The sequence below is a fragment of the Muntiacus reevesi genome, chromosome 3 (genome assembly GCF_963930625.1).
Source record: "Muntiacus reevesi chromosome 3, mMunRee1.1, whole genome shotgun sequence".
Lineage (NCBI taxonomy): Eukaryota > Metazoa > Chordata > Mammalia > Artiodactyla > Cervidae > Muntiacus > Muntiacus reevesi.
Window position 1 is genome coordinate 98,475,677 of NC_089251.1, and position 16,664 is coordinate 98,492,340.

Consider the following 16,664-nt stretch of genomic DNA (forward strand, 5'->3'; position numbering starts at 1 on the left):
TTTGCTACCCAAAACTTACATATCAGGGGAGAAAGGTAAACAGACTGTTTCAGTACAGAATTGCTATGTCTAAGCCAGGAGGTGGGGCAGGCTGACTTGCTTTTGTCCAGGAGGGGTTAGCCAGGTAAATAGGGCATGTTCCTGGGAGAGATAAGAGTTCAATCAGACGCCTGGGACCCATGGGGCTAGAAAAAAAGACATGGACCAGAGTAATGCCAAAGCAGCAGGTCAGGGTGAGTGGTCTTTGGCTATGATGTGAGGTAAACCAAAGGGGTAAGTTGGAGCGAGCATGTAGGGGCTCTTGAGAGGGCTTTCAGCTGTGTCTTGGGTGATGGGCAATCAGCTGGGGGTGCATGGTTATAGCTGTATGTGGAAGGCAGCAACACCCCAGTAGGAGTAAGCACATAAAATACCTAGATCTTGGTTTCTAAATACAATTCTTCAAAGGTAGGAGTCAGTGCTCCTTGGAGAAATTGCAGACCTGGGGCAGAGATCTGAGCCTGGGATATCTTGTGGAAGGGGCTTGTCTGAAGGGTTCAGGAACCAACTTGAAGGAGCAACCAGTAGTCAGGTCTGTAATGGGTTGTAAATCATTAATTAATCATGAGTCCAGTCTGAGAAAAATAATTTATACACACACACACACACACACACACACACACACGGAGCAGGGGCAGTTCTTTCTTACTGAATTACAGTTAATGAATGTAGAAGGAATAGTAGAAAAAGAAAATCACCCTTAGGCAAATATCCCAGTCACCACTGGTGCAGGCAGAAATGGATACAAAAACAAGCAAAAGTAAGAATTATCTCAACGTATATACCCATGAAGTACTAGTTTAAAAAGGAAAAAATAGTAACTATACAGGGGAGGAACCTAGTAAATACCACCTTAATCAAATTATCCAAGGTTACATCCAGGTAATGAGTCATTATCTTGAGGTGACACATTAAGAGGCTGCAGTGTCACCTGTGTCTTCTTGGATACCCTCAGTCTAACCAGGAACAAACAGCAGGCAAACCCAAACTGCGGGCATTCTACAAATGAATGGACCAGGTGTCTTGTTCAAGAGTGACAGGATATAAAGACAAAGACTAAGCAATTGTCACAGGTTGGAGACTTAAGAGGCTGTGATGATGAAATGCAGTCGATCAGAAAGGCGGAAAAATCAGTTAACAGTAATGCATCAATGTGAATTCCCTGGTTTCAGTCACAGCACTGTGGTTAATGTCCCAGGTTAATGTCAGTGGAAACTGGGTGAAAGGTAATCAGGAACTCTGTACTATTTTTGCAACTATTCTGTAAGTCTAAAATTATTTCAGAATTAAAAGTTAGGGAGAAAAACTCAGGTCTGAGCTAAATGGTCTGGATTCACAATTCTACTACCATAACTAACTAGCTGCATAATCCTGAGCTGTTTCTAGGTTTCTGTATCTCTAATGTGGGGATGATAATAATAGCACCTACCTCATGGGTTTATTAACAGCCTGGGACATTTTGTGTCAGAGGATAGAAGAAGTGCTACAAGAATGATAGGGACCTGTCAAAAGACCATGGAGCCAGCCTGAAGAAGTTCCACTGGTCAAATCTGGAACAAATTAAACATCAAAAAATAATGACAGTTATGAATTATAATTTACTGAATACAATATAAAAGCATGAGTCTATACTGACATAGATTAATAAATTGAAAGTTTGATGAGGAACAGGATATTGCCATCTCAAAGTATTACCCCATTAGATACTTATTAATAATTAAAGGGCAGGGAAAACCATAAATAAAAAAGATACCTGTACCCCAGTGTTCATTGCAGCACTATTTACAATAGCCAGAACATGGAAGCAACCTGGATGGTCATCAACAGAGGAACGGGTAAAGAAGACGTGGTGTGTATATATAATGGAATGTTACTCAGCCATAAAAAGAACAAAGTAATGTCATTTGCAGCAACATGGATGGTCCTAGAGATTGTCATACTGAGTGGAGTAAGTCAGACAGAGAAGGACAAACAGACACTGCTTATATGTGGGATCCTAAAAAAGGCTACAATGAGCTTATTTATAACACAGAAGTAGTCAGATGTAGAAAACCAACATGTTTGTTGGGCTGGGGGAGGGGTAAGTGGGAAGATCAGGACTGACATATACACACTACTATATATAAAGCATAACTAGTAAGGACCTACTGTACAGCACAGGGAACTCTACCTAATACTCTGCAATGGCACATGTGGGGAAAGAATCTAAAAAGAGGGTGGATATATGTATATGTAAATAAACACATAACTAAGTATTTTTTTCATACTGTTAATACTATTCATGGGGTTCTCAAGGCAAGAATACTGAAGTGGCTTGCCATTCCCTTCCCCAGTGGACCACATTCTGTCAGACCTCTCCACCATGACCCATCTGTCTTGGGTGGCCCCACACAGCATGGCTTAGTTCATTGAGTTAGATAAGGCTGTGGTCCATGTGATCAGATTGGCTAGTTTTCCGTGATTATGGTTTCAGTTTGCCTGCCCTCTGATGCCCTCTCTCAGCGCCTACCCTCTTACTTGGGTTTCTCTTACCTTGGACGTGGGGAATCTCTTCACGGCCGCCCTTCCTGACCTTGAACGTGGAGTAGCTCCTCTCGGCCCTTGTGCGCCTGCACAGCCACCACTCCTTGGACGTGGAGTTGCTCCTCTCAGCCGCCGCCCCTGACCTCTTGAGAGTCCCTTGGACTGCAAAGAGATCCAGCCAGTCCATCCTAAAGGAGATCAGTCCTGGGTGTTCACTGGAAGGACTGATGCTGAAGCTGAAACTCCAATACTTTGGCCACCTCGTGCGAAGAGTTAACTCATTGGAAAAGACCCTGATGCTGGGAGGGATTGGGGGCAGGAGGAGAAGGGGACGACAGAGGATGAGATGGCTGGATGGCATCACCGACTCGATGGACATGAGTATGAGTAAACTCCGGGAGTTGGTGATGGACAGGGAGGCCTGGCGTGCTGCGATTCATGGGATCGCGAAGAGTCGGACACAATTGAGCGACTGAAATGACCTGAACTCAAGTATTTTTTTAAAGTTCTGATAATAATAATTAAAGGACAACTTCACAGTGGGGAAACCTGGCAGACATTACTTTAATTAAGTGATCAAAGTGAACACCTTATCAGCAAAATGCTGTGCTTAGTCGCTCAGTTGTGTCTGACTCTCTGCGACCCCCTGGACGGTAGACTGCCAGCCTCCTCTGTCCATGGGATTCTCCAGGCAAGAATACTGGAGTGGGTTGCCATGCCCTTCTCCAGGGGATCTTCCCAACCCAGGGATCAAACCCAGGGATAGAACCCAGGTCTCCCTCATTGCAGGCAGATTCTTTACCATCTGAGCCATCAGGGAAGTCAAAGAATACTGGAGTGGGTAGTCTATCCCTTCCCCAGGGGATCTTCCCGACCCAGGAATTGAACTGGGGTTTCCTGCATTGCAGGCAGATTCATTACTACCAGCTGAGCTACCAGGGAAGCCCCATTCATCAGCAGTGGGACAAATCAACATCACACGCTCACTGAGACAGGTCCAGTATCGCTCTTGTTACTCCTGCCCAACATACATAACATGAATCCAGTCATGAGGGAACAGCAGACAAACCCAAGTTGTAATTTTTTAAGTGTCAAAAGTAAAAGTTGCTCAGTCATGTCCAACTCTGTGATCCCGGGGACTATCAGTCAGTTCAGTTCAGTTGCTCAGTCATGTCCGACCCTTGACGACCCCATGGACCAGAGCACGCCAGGCCTCCCTGGCCATCACCAACTCCCAGAGTTTACCCAAACTCAAGTCCATTGAGTCAGTGATGCCATCCAACCATCTCATCCTCTGTCGTCCCCTTCTTCTCCTGCCCTCAATCTTTGCCAGCATCATAGTCTTTTCAAATGAGTCAGCTCTTCAAATCAGGTGGCCAAAGTGTTGGACTTTCAGCTTCAAAATCAGCCCTTCCAATGAACACTTAGGACTGATCTCCTTTAGGATGGACTGGTTGGATCTCCTTGCAGTCCAAGGGACTCTCAAGAGTCTTCTCCAACACCACAGTTCAAAAGCATCAATTCTTCGGCACTCAGCTTTTCTTTATAGTCCAACTCTCACACTCATACATGATTACTGGAAAAACCATAGCCTTGACTAGATGGACCTTTGTTGGCAAAGTAATGTCTCTGGTTTTTAATATGCTGTCTAGGTTGGTCATAACTTTACTTCCAAGGAGTAAGCATCTTTTAATTTCATGGCTGCAGTCACCATCTGTAGTGATTTTGGAGCCCAGAAAAATAAAGTCAGCCACTGTTTCCACTGTTTCCCCATCTATTTGCCATGAAGTGATGGGACCGGACGACGTGATCTTAGTTATTTGAATGTTGAGTTTTAAGCCAACTTTTTCACTCTCCTCCTTCACTTTCTTTTTCTTTTTTTTCCTCCTTTACTTTCATCAAGAGGCCTTTTAGTTCCTCTTCACTTTCTGCCATAAGGGTGGTGTCCTCTGCATATCTGAGGCTATTGATATCTCTCCTGGCAATCTTGATTCCAGCTTGTGCTTCATCCAGCCCAGCGTTTCTCATGATACTCTGCATATAAGTTTAATAAGCAGGGTGATGATATACAGCCTTGATGTACTCCTTTCCCGATTTGGAACCAGTCTTATTGTTCCATCTCCAGTTTTAACTGTTGCTTTCTGACCTGCACACAGATTTCTCAAGAGGCAGGTCAGGTGGTCTGGTATTCCCATCTCTTTCAGAATTTTCCACAGTTTATTGTGATCCATACAGTCAAATGCTTTGGCATAATCAATAAAGTGGAAATAGATGTTTTCTGGAACTCTCTTGCTTTTTTGATGATCCAACGGATGTTGGCAATTTGATCTCTGGTTCCTCTGCCTTTCCTAAATCCAGCTTGAACATCTGGAAGTTCATGGTTCATGTATTGCTGAAGCCTGGCTTGGAGAATTTTGAGCACTTTACTAGCATGTGAGATGAGTGCAATTGTGCTGTAGTTTGAGCATTCTTTGGCATTGCCTTTCTTTGGGATTGGAATGAAAACTGACCTTTTCCAGTCCTGTGGCCACTGCTGAGTTTTCCAAATTTGTTGGCATATTGAGTGCAGCACTTTCACAGCATCATCTTTTAGGATTTGAAGTAACTCAGCTGGAATTCCATCACCTGCACTAGCTTTTTTCATAGTGATGCCTCCTAAGGCCCATTTGACTTCACATTTCAGGATGTCTGGCTCTAGGTGAGTGATCACACCATCGTGATTGTCTGGGTCATCTTTTTTGTACAGTTCTCCTGTGTATTCTTACCACCTCTTCTTAATATCCTCTGCTTCTGTTAGCTCCATACCATTTCTGTCTTTTATTGTGCCCATCTTTGCATGAAGTGTTCCCTTGGTATCTCTAATCATCTTGAAGAGATCTCTAGTCTTTCCCATTCTATTATTTCCCTCTATTTCTTTGCACTGATCACTGAGGAAGGCTTTCTTATCTCTCATTGCTATTCTTTGGAACTCTGCATTCCAATGGGTGTATCTTTCCTTCTCTCCTTTGCTTTTCACTTCTCTTCATTTCACAGCTATTTGTAAGGCCTCCTCAGACAACCATTTTGCTTTTTTGTATTTCTTTTTCTTGGGAATGGTCTTGATCCCTGTCTCCTGTGCCATGTCACGAACCTCCATCCATAGTTCATCAAGTACTCTGTCTGTCAGATCTACTTCCTTAAATCTATTTGTCACTTCCACTGTATAATCGTAAGGGACTTGATTTAGGTCATACCTGAATGGTCTAGTGGTTTTCCCCTCTTTCTTCTATTTCAGTCTAAATTTGGCAATAAGGAGTTCATGATCTGAGCCACAGTCAGCTCCTGGTCTTGTTTTTGCTGACTGTATAGAGCTTCTCCATCTTTGGCTGCAAAGAATATATCCAATATGATTTCGGTTTGGCCATCTGGTGATGTGTTATTGGAAGAGGGTGTTTGCTATGATGAGTGCATTCTCTTGGCAAAACTCTATTAGACTTTGCCCTGCTTCATTCCATATTCCAAGGTCAAATTTGCCTGTTACTCCAGGCATTTCTTGACTTCCTACTTTTGCATTCCAGTCCCCTGTAATGAAAAGGACATCTTTTTTGGGTGTTAGTTCTAAAAGGTTGTGTAGGTCTTCATAGAACTGTTCAACTTCAGCTTCTTCAGCATTATTGGTCAGGGTATAGACTTGGATTACCGTGATATTGAATGGTTTGCCTTGGAAACAAATAGAGATCATTCTGTCATTTTTGAGACTGCATCCAAGTACTGCATTTTGGACTCTTTTGTTGACTATGAGGGCTACTCCATTTCTCCTAAGGGATTCCTGCCCACAGTAGTAGATATAATGGTCATCTGAATTAAATTCACCCATTCCAGTCCATTTTAGTTTGCTGATTCCTAAAATGTCGACGTTCACTCTTGCCATCTCCTGTTTGACCATTTCCAATTTGCCTTGATTCATGAACCTAACATTCCAGGTTCCTATGCAATATTGCTCTTTACAGCATTGGACCTTGCTTCTATAACCAGTCACATCCACAAGTGGGTGTTGTTTTTGCTTTGGTTCTGTCCGTTCATTCTTTCTGGAGCTATTTGTCCACTGATCTCCAGTAGCATATTGGGCACCTACCGAGGTGGGGAGTTATCTTTCAGTGTCCTATCTTTTTGCCTTTTCATACTGTTCTTGGGGTTAAGGCAAGAATACTGAAGTGGCTTGCCAATCCCTTCTCCAGTGGACCACATTTTGGCAGACCTCTCCACCATGACCTGACCGTCTTGGGTGGCCCTATACGGCATGGCTTAGTTTCATTGAGTTAGACAAGGCTGTGGTCCATGTGATCAGATTGGCTAGCTTTCTGTGATTGTGGTTTCAGTTTGTCTACCCTCTGATGCCCTCTCTCAGTGCCTACCATCTTAGTGGGGTTTCTCTTACCTTGAACGTGGGGTATCTCCTCACCACCACTGCTCCTGACCTTGGATGTAGGGTATCTCCTATACAGTGCATGAAATTCTCCAGGCCAGAATACTGGAATCGGTAGCCGCCCCCGTCTCCAGGGGATCTTCCCAATCCAGGGATTGAATCCAGGTGTCCCTCATTGCAGGAGAATTCTTTACCAGCTGAGCCACAAAGGAAGCCCTTAAAAGTGTCAAGGTCGTAAGAGTCGAGGAAAGGCTGAAGAAATGTTCCAGTGTGGAGGAGGTTAAAGGGACTTGAAAACTAAAGGCACCATGAACTGGATTCTTTGCTATAAAAGACATTCTTGGAACATTTAGCAAAACCTGAATAGGGTCTGAGGATTAAATGGTAAAAAAGTACAAGTTGTAATATCATGATTTTGATAGTCATACTGAAGTTACACAAGAGAACGTCTGTAGGAAACACACACTCTCCTGTGATGGGGCATCCGATCAGTAACTTGCTCAAATGATTCCAGAAAAAAAAAAAAAAAAAAAAAAAAAAAGACCTTCGTTCTGTCTTTGCAGCTTGTTTAATAAACACCATTAGAGAGCTGCCTGTGGCCTTCTCTGCAGGTCCAATGGTTAAGAACCCACCTTCCAACGTGGATTGGAAGACACGGGTTCAATCCTTGGTCCAGGAACATTCCACATGGCACAGAGCAACTAAGCCAGTGTGCTGCCACTACTGAACCCGCATGCTGCGACTATTGAAGCCTGTGCACCTAGAGCCCATGCTCCTCAAGAGAAGCCACTGTAATGAGAAGCCCTCACACTGCAACTAGAGAAAGCCTGCACACAGCCATAATGACCCAGCGCAGTCAAAAATGAAAAATATGAAACAAGAGAGCTATCTGCATTCTTGCCTAGTAAGGAGAGATGGGATCCAATTTCTAAGCTACTAAATGGCCAAGGATTCAAATGGAGCCCATTTCTATCCAAAAGCATAGATTTAGTGTTCTTAGTTGGGGCGGGGTGGGGTTGGGGCAGTAGTTTTACACTTCCTCTCTGACCCCAGGGTCCCAGTTACCAAGAGGCAAGAAAAAGAGCTTCTTTTAGAGCTTTGGTTAGCCTGAGGTGGAGGTTCTCTGCCCTGGCTGCATGTTGAAAATACCTGGGGAACTTTAAAGTAATAATGCCTGGATCTCACCCCCAGAAACTCTGCTTCGATGGTCTGGATATGATCTGGGTATTGGGAACAGAAAGAGCTCCAGGTGATTCTAATAAATGTGCAGCTAAATCTGAGACCTGCTAACCCAGTATACTGGAGAAGGCAATGGCAACCCACTCCAGTACTCTTGCCTGGAAAATCCCATGGATGGAGGAACCTGGTAGGCTGCAGTCCATGGGGTCGCAAAGAGTCGGACATGACTGAGCAACTTCACTTTCACTTCTCACTTTCATGCACTGGAGAAGGAAATGGCAACCCACTCCAGTGTTCTTGCCTGAAGAATCCCAGGGACAGCAGAGCCTGGCTGCCATCTATGGGGTCGCACAGAGTCGGACACAACTGAAGCGACTTAGCAGCAGCAGCAGTAGCAACCCAGGATACAGGAGTTAACTGATCTACTGATGCCATGAAAGCATTACAGTTCTATAGAAGTCTGATGTGGGTCTCATGGGCTGAAATCAGTATGAAAGCCAGGTTTGTGTTTCTTTCTGGAGACTGGGGAAGAAACTTCCCCTTGCTTTTCCCTGCTTCTAGAGGTTAACTGCATTCCTTGACCTGTGATCCCCTTTCTCCATCTTTAAACCAGTAACATTGCATCTCTCTGAACATTCCTCACAGTCACATCTCCTTCTGACCCTCTTCTGCCTCCATTGTGATTACTGAGGCCACTCCCTATTTTCAGGTCAGTTGATTAGCAACCTTAATTGGAATTAAGGATCTGCAACCTTAATAACCTTTTACTGTTCAACTTAACATATTCACAGATTCTGGAATTAGGACATGGACATCCTTTGTTGTTTTTGTTATTGTTGTTAAGTTGCTAAGTCCTGTCTGACTCTTTGCAATCCCATGGTCTGCAGCACGCCAGGCTTCCCTTGTCCTTCACCATCTCTCAGAGTTTGTCAAATTCATGTCCATTGAGTCGGTGATGCTATCTAACCGTCTCATCCTCTGCCGCCTCCTTCTCCTTCTGCCTTCAATCTTTCCCAGCATCAGGGTCTTTTCCAATGTGTTGGTTTTTTGCATCACATGGGCAAAGCACGGGACATCCTTCGGGGACCAGTATTCTGCTACTGCAGTCTGAAAATATATGGAGATTCTTCTTAGGGGAAAGCTGATTAAAAATTTTTTAAGACAGAGAAAAAGAAGCAAGGGGTACTTAAATCTACAGACTTACTGCAATCCCTATCAAAATACCAGAGGCATTTTCCACAGAACTGGAACAAATAATTCCAGAATTTTTATGGAACCACAAAAGACCCTGATAGCCAAAACAATCATGAAAAGAACAAAGACAGAGGTATCATGATTTTAATCTATACTTCAAAGATATAATAATCAAAACAGTATTGTACTGGCACAAAAACAGACATATAGATAAATAGAACAGGTTTGTATCAACAAAATAAAAAGCAGCCCACTGAATGGGAGGAGATACTTGCAAAGATATATCCAATAAGGGGTTAATATCCAAGGTACTTGAAGAAATCATACAACTCAACATTTTTTTAAAAAAAGGATTAAAAAATGGGCAGAGGACCTTAACAGAGATTTTCCCAAAGACAAATAGATGGCCAACAGATGCATGAAAAGATGCTCAGCATCACTAATCATCAGGGAAATGCAAATCAAAACCCCACTGAGATATCACCTCACACATCAGAATGGCTGTCATCAAAAAGGCAACAAATAACTAGTTTGACAAGGATGTGAAGGAAATGCAAATAATCACTAAACTTATGAAAATAAGTTCAGCTCTCTTAGAAGTCAGGGAACTGAAATGCAAACTCCAGCAGCATCTCAGTTTTCATCCAACAGTGGACAGATTTGGCAAAAGGCAGGTAACCCTCACATGTGGAGGAGGGCACAGCAACCCACTCCAGTATTCTTGCCTGGAGCCTGGCAGGCTACCATTGAAAAGAGTCTGACCGACTGAAGTGACAGCACAGCGGGGCGCAGCACGGGTAACTCTCACAAGTGGAGTTGGGAACTAGGACTCAGGTACCCAGCTGGCAGGAGTAGGAACTGCTCCAAACTTTTGGGAACACAGTCTGGCAGGTTTTTTTTTTTTTTTAAATCACCATGTAGATTTTTAAGTTATTAATATTTTGTCATATTTTCTTCAAAGCTTTAAAAAAATAAAAAAAGCTGTACAGATACTATCAAAGCTCTTGACCTGGTTGGAAGCACACAGATTTGTTACCCTGTATAGAAATGTTTGTACTATTTTTTATATTATATTTTGCAGTAATTTTTAAAATTTTTGACAGAACTTATTGTTATGCTTGATGCACACATCTTCTGACCCTATTCCTCAGAAATGAAGGCTCCAGAATTTATGGCTATATGATTGGGCTTCTCAGGTGGCAGCAGTGGTAAAGAACCCACCTGCCAATGCAGGAGAATAAGAGACTTTGGTTTGATCTCTGGATTGGGAAGATCTCCTGGAGGAGGGCATGGTAACCCACTCAGTATTCTTGCATGGAGAATCCCCATGGACAGAGGAGCCTGGTGGGCTACAGTCCATAAGGTTGCAAACAGTTGGACAGGACTGAAGCGACTTTGCATGTACTAGAGATGTACAGTGCAGCATTGTTTCAGAGGTAAAAATGTATAAACCATCTGAATATCCATCAAGCAGAATGATTACGTAAATTCATAGATATTACTTTCACAGTAGGGACTACTATGCAGTAATTACATAAAATGAGTTATATCTCTATGTATTGATCTGTGATGCCCACAAAATAAAAAAGCAACTTATAATTTGTATAGTAGTGATTTTTCTATTTTATATTCATTTACATGTCTGTACATTTTTAAGAAATATCTCAATATGTGCATTTGCTTGAGTATGACCATTGTAGCATGGAGTAGAGATTCTCAATCAGGGGCAACATTGCCCTCCAGGGGACATATGGTAATGACTGAAGGCATTTTTGGAAATGTCAACCCACTCCAGTACTCTTGCCTGGAAAATCCCATGGACAGAGGAGCCTGGTAGGTTACAGTCCATGGGGTCACAAAGAGTTGGACATGACTAAGCAACTTCACTATGAACTATGAAGGCATTTTTGGTTGTCACCACTGGGGTGTACTAATGGTGTAGATGCTGAACATCTGCAATGCACGCAGGAAAGCACCTCCCCCCTCAACACCTACAAAGAATCTTCCAGTCCAAAATGCCAGCACAAAAGTTGAGAAACCCTGGCATAGAGAAAGGAAAAAAAGGATAAACACAAAACTATTAACAATCAACTTGTTCCTTAAAACATATATGTTGTTTGGTTTATTACAATGAGTGTTTATTTTGACCTCCAAGAATTATCCTATAAAAATAAAAAATAATACTTAATAAAAGTTTATTCTTATGGCAAAGACAATGGAGCAGGAAGGAGTGGGAGATTGTTGCCCAAGCCAAGCTGTTTCTCAAGAACAGATCTAGGGGCAGGAGTGTAAACTGAGGGTAATGAGAGCTGGAGGCAGGAGCGGATGGGTGGGGATGCCCTGGAGCCTGGCCCTGCCACTGGAGCTCACCAGCTTAGAGTGAACAATCCCAGGGCTTTTGTGAGTTGAACAGGGACCTGCAAAAAATGTCCTATGATTTGGAAAGCCTACTGTGAGAGGAAGAAACAAGCCTTAACTCTATTTCCATTTTATAGGCTGGAATAAACCATTTTATGATCAAGAACTGTAACATATCAGAAGGGAATTTCTCCCTGGTCTGCTGAGAGTTGAGTTAGCAGGTATTTCTTGGCAAAGAATGGTCAATTAAGGTGGGAAAATGAAAATAGCATTCTCTGCTGCAGGTCTAATCAGAGTCTTTAAGATACTCGTGTGTTCATCTCCAAAGCACAGCTCTCTCAAATGCAGGACTTCCCTATCCTTCACACAAAAGTTCATGCTCTGTCTGTAAGTCGTGTCCGACTCTGTGCAACCCCATGGACCATAGCCACAAGGTTCCTCTGTCCACGGAATTTTCCAGGCAAGGATACTGGAATGGGTTGCCATCTCCTCTTCCAGGAGATCTTCCCAACCCAGGGATCAAACCCTAGTCTCCTGCATCTCCTGCATTGGCAGGCAGATTTTTTTTAACCACTGAGCCATCTGGGAAGCCCTCCCTATCTTAACCAAGTCTTTTTAACTGAGAGCATCTTCTGAAACCAGGAATCCATGGAATACACTTCAGGAAATACTAACCTAGTCTAATCATAGTTTTACAGATTAGGAAATGGTGGCCAAAACAAAAAGTGACTGAGTTGGCTGGTGGGTTTCATCCCAGAACACTTGTTTTCCAGACCACTGCTTCTCCCCACCACAGCGTTAAACATCTCACCATAGTTACAAATCAACTATAGATTCTTGGGGAACATTCCCAGGACTTAGGGACTTTTTTTTCCAATTTAATTTGGTAGAGTTGCAGTGGGGGCAAGGGAGAAAGAACGGTGGAAGTCATTCAAAGCAAAACTCACCTTTCAATAGAATCAAGATCAACAGAATCTTTGGTCTTAGAGATTTTTTTTTTCTCCTTGATGGAGAGGCACCCATGAAGACTGTGCTCATGTGAAGGGATGCTCCGTCTGGTCCTTTTGAAAATATAATCTGCACAGGGCAGGTGGGGACACCTGGGACTTCAACCCTCTCCAGTTTACCTCAAGTTGATCTCCTTGGGCCAGGGGAAGTCCTACAAAACTGATTCTGTAGATTCTCTCCAAGAAATAAATTTACTAAAGTTTCCTCGATCCTCTTACATGCTGGGCCTCTGCAAGACACTGAGAATTCAAAGAAGAATAGAACATAATTTCTACTCTAAAGGGTCGTTTTGTTTTGTTTTTTAAATCAGGTTGGGAAACAGACACTGCATGTAGCCAGACTGGGACAGGGCTATACTGATCATGGGAATTAGGGCCTAGGAGCCCATGGAGGGCAGTGTTTACAAAGCCCACCCTAAGAAGCTTGCACACCTGAGTTCGTGGGCAAGGTCGGGGTGGGGGGGAAGCTATGGAAGATGTTTCCAGTTTTCAACGGAGAACTCCGGTCCTAGTACATTCTGGGACTCCATTACCATTAACAACTCCGTTTCCCGCGGAGGAATCTCGCTTATCCTCTTCTTATTTAACAGCTTCCGGAGGTAGCCACCCCTTTACCCGCATCACCAAGGGCTTTGGTTCTGGGTGTGCTAACTCGCGTCAGTCGTGTCCGACTGTGCGATCCTATGGACTGCCATCTGCCAGGTTCCTCTGTCCATGGGCTTCTCCTGGCAAGAAATACTGGAGTGGGTTGCTGTGCCCTCCTCCAGGGTTGGTTCTGGAAGGGGCCCACAACCTGTCCCTACCATCTTTCCCTTCCTCAGCCTCGCCTCAGGCCTGGATCTCATCACCTCAAAGCCACAGCTACAGGAAAATGATGCTAGGACTGCGGGCAGATTCTGTCCAAGTTCTTATAGGTTGGGCCCACGTAGACAGTGACTGTCACACTGCCAGGAGACCCAGCATCACAATTTGCCTCCATCACAATTAACACTGTGGCCTTTGGGAGGCTACTACTAAATGGGGACCACTTGATGTGTGGCAAGTATCCTGACAGGCACTGGCTTCACGTCTGCCATCAGCAGCCTCCACGTCGCCCGAGCACAACTGTCAGCCAAGAAGCATATGAACTACAGTGGGGCTGCCCCATTCGGACGACGACACTGAGTCTCACAGGCGCAAAACAAGTTGCACCCAACCTCAGCGTTAGCAAACGGCAGGTGCCCAGAAGCCCACAATTGAAACCGTTCCTAGCCCCGGCTGCACGGATTGGGCAATGAGGCAGAGTTGCGCAGGCGCAGCCTTTCCTGATGGCCCGCCCCGGAAAGGTCACGTGGGTAAGGCGGACACTGGGCGGAAGGAAGCGGAAGGGGGAAAAAAGCCCTCCTCCGGAACTCCTTTCTGTTTCAGGAGCCTGCTCCCGGAAGTGCTGGTGTTTGTAGCGGGGGTGATGGCGTCAAGGTTACTCCGCGGAGCTGGAGCTTTGGCCTCCCAGGCCCTGAGGGCCCGGGGTCCAAATGGAGTCTCCGTGGTGCGCTCTATGGCGTCTGGAGGTACTCGCCGGCAACGTGCTCCGTTGCCCTCCCGCGGTGGTGTTAGGTCAGCAAAGGCCGGGGTGGGGGAGACCTTTAATCTCCTCTGGACCCCAAAGGCCTGAGGCTCTAAGGACGTCTCCCTGTTATTCTCGACCGCCTCCCTGTTACTCTCGACCGCAGCTGCTGCTGATCACCAAAGTGACCCGGCTGCGAAAAATTCCTAAACGGAGTTGCTGGGTGACCTTGGTGGGCAGGGTTTGCAACCGGGGCGTGGAGGGGCCAAGCCGCCCTTCAGACCTGCGCCGGTCTCCAGGTGGATGCACCCCACTAGGACTCTAATTAACCTGCTTTTGGGGGGAAAAAATTGCAGAAAAATCGGTCTCCGTGGTTGAAGGAAGAAAAGATCACCCCGTGTTCCACTTTTGGGTAACTTGACAGGTTCTTAGGGGACAGTGGGTATGGGTAGACTGTGGGAGCCTATGGGCCCGCTAAAACTGTAAGCAAAAATTGACTTATGTGCGTTTTCCCTCTTGATCATTTCAGCCGACATCATAATTATTTTATTTTCTTTTAGGTGGTGTTCCTACTGATGAAGAGCAGGCGACTGGGCTGGAGAGGGAGGTCATGCTGGCTGCACGCAAGGGACAGGTGAGAAGAATGTTCTGTGCCTTTTGGGAGAGTTCATTGCCTTGGATGGGATCAGAGGAGCCTCCTCTCTGGGGAGCCTTCCCTCCAGGAAACCTGGCTTCTGGTAACAGTAGTGGTAGTCCCTGAGGGTAGGGATCATTTGTCATAATAAACCCTTTATTTTGTTTTTTTCAGGACCCATACAATATACTTGCCCCAAAGGCAACCTCAGGTACCAAGGAAGACCCTAATTTAGTCCCCTCCATCACCAACAAGCGGATAGTGGGCTGTATCTGTAAGTGCTTCTCTACTATTTTCTCACCCTTTTGTTTGTTTGCTTATTCATTTTTTGTCTGTGCAAAATGTGGGATTGTAGTTCCCTAACCAGGGATGGAATCCACGCCCCCTGCATTGGAAGCACAGAATCTTAACCACTGAACTGACTGGGAAGTCTCTGTTTAAGTTTTTGGGTTTTTTTTTTAATATTTACTTATCTGGCTCTGCCAGGTCTTCATTGTGACCGTCGGGATCTTTATTACCGTGTGTGAGATCTTTTAGTTGCAGCATACAGGATCTAGTTTCCTGACCAAGGATGGAACCCACGCCCTCTGCATTGGGAGCATGGAGTCTTAGCCACTAGAGCACTAGGAAGTCTTACCCATTTGTTTAATATCTGTTTAGTATGAAGGATGTCTATTAGTTTTTTCACATCTGTTTGTGAATGTATATGTGTAAAGATATATGGATAAATGTTTTAAAGATTTTGACCCTCAGGCTCCTTGCCGAAGTAGGTCAACCTCACTGTAAAGAGGCCTGGAACATCAATAATATTGCCTCAGTGGAGGGGTGGCGTGCAGAAATATTCATCTAGAAAATGCTGTACTTTCTCTTTGTCAGACACCACATCAGGCACTAGGTATACATGCCAAAATGAACCCAGCTTTGGGAGTCTACACATGCAGGAAACTGTGAGAACCTAATGAGGAACTGATAAAGAGGTCAGTTTACTCACAGGTAAACTTGGCCACAGTTCCTTCATCTGAAAAATGGTATCAGCTTGAACTGACTTTAAGGTGTCAACCATAGCTTTATTTGCATCTCAGAGGTGTCTGAGGGCAGTGGGTTAACGGTGAAGGTTCTTCTAGGCTGCATGGCCTTCAGCTACCTTTTTTCTTTCAGGTGAAGAAGACAACAGTACTGTCATCTGGTTCTGGCTGCACAAAGGCGAGGCCCAGCGTTGCCCCAGCTGTGGAACCCATTACAAGCTGGTGCCACACCAGCTGGCCCACTGAGCCGTTACAGTAATGCACTCAGAATGTGATATGGAATTTCTTCTTTCCAGTAAAGACTAGTCATTACATTGACTTCTCCTCCCATAGTTGATTGGTCTTCTTTCTTTCCTGTGTTTTTGGGGGAAGTGTGGGTAATTTTTATGTCAGAATAGCTATCTGTTAATATTAGTTTGCCATCCCTTTGCTTTTGTACACTGAGATTGTCGATCCCTAAAGCAGTGATGGTGACAATCGGTATGGGGAAAATGGGCTGTGGAGTCAAGCTGACTGGACTTGTAATGTTGGCTTCATCATCTAGCTTTGTCACTGGGATCATGTTCTCTGAGGGTTTAGTAGCTAAGTTGTATCTTCTTTGTGACCCCATGGACTGTAACCTATCAGGCTCCTCTGTGCATGGAATTCTCCAGGCAAAAATACTGGAATGGGTTGCCATTTCCTTCTCCAGGGGATCTTCCCGACCCAGGGGTCGAACCCAGGTCTCCTGCATTGCAGGCAGATTCTTTACCAC

At 44.6% G+C, this 16,664-nt stretch overlaps 1 protein-coding gene across 2 annotated transcripts; it reads left to right on the forward strand.

The window, feature by feature from the left end:
• The first annotated feature begins 14,097 nt into the window (after positions 1-14,097).
• Positions 14,098-16,228, forward strand: COX5B (cytochrome c oxidase subunit 5B). Of its 2 annotated transcripts, none has more exons than XM_065929765.1 (4): positions 14,098-14,255; positions 14,812-14,885; positions 15,060-15,159; positions 16,044-16,228. In XM_065929765.1, exons 1-4 carry the CDS (start codon positions 14,153-14,155, stop codon positions 16,154-16,156), a joined length of 390 nt encoding a protein of 129 aa, XP_065785837.1. In that variant the 5' UTR covers positions 14,098-14,152; the 3' UTR covers positions 16,157-16,228. The 2 variants fall into 2 exon arrangements, with proteins under 2 accessions (XP_065785837.1, XP_065785838.1); XM_065929766.1 differs by having other exon boundaries at positions 14,103-14,301.
• The last annotated feature ends 436 nt before the right edge of the window (positions 16,229-16,664 follow it).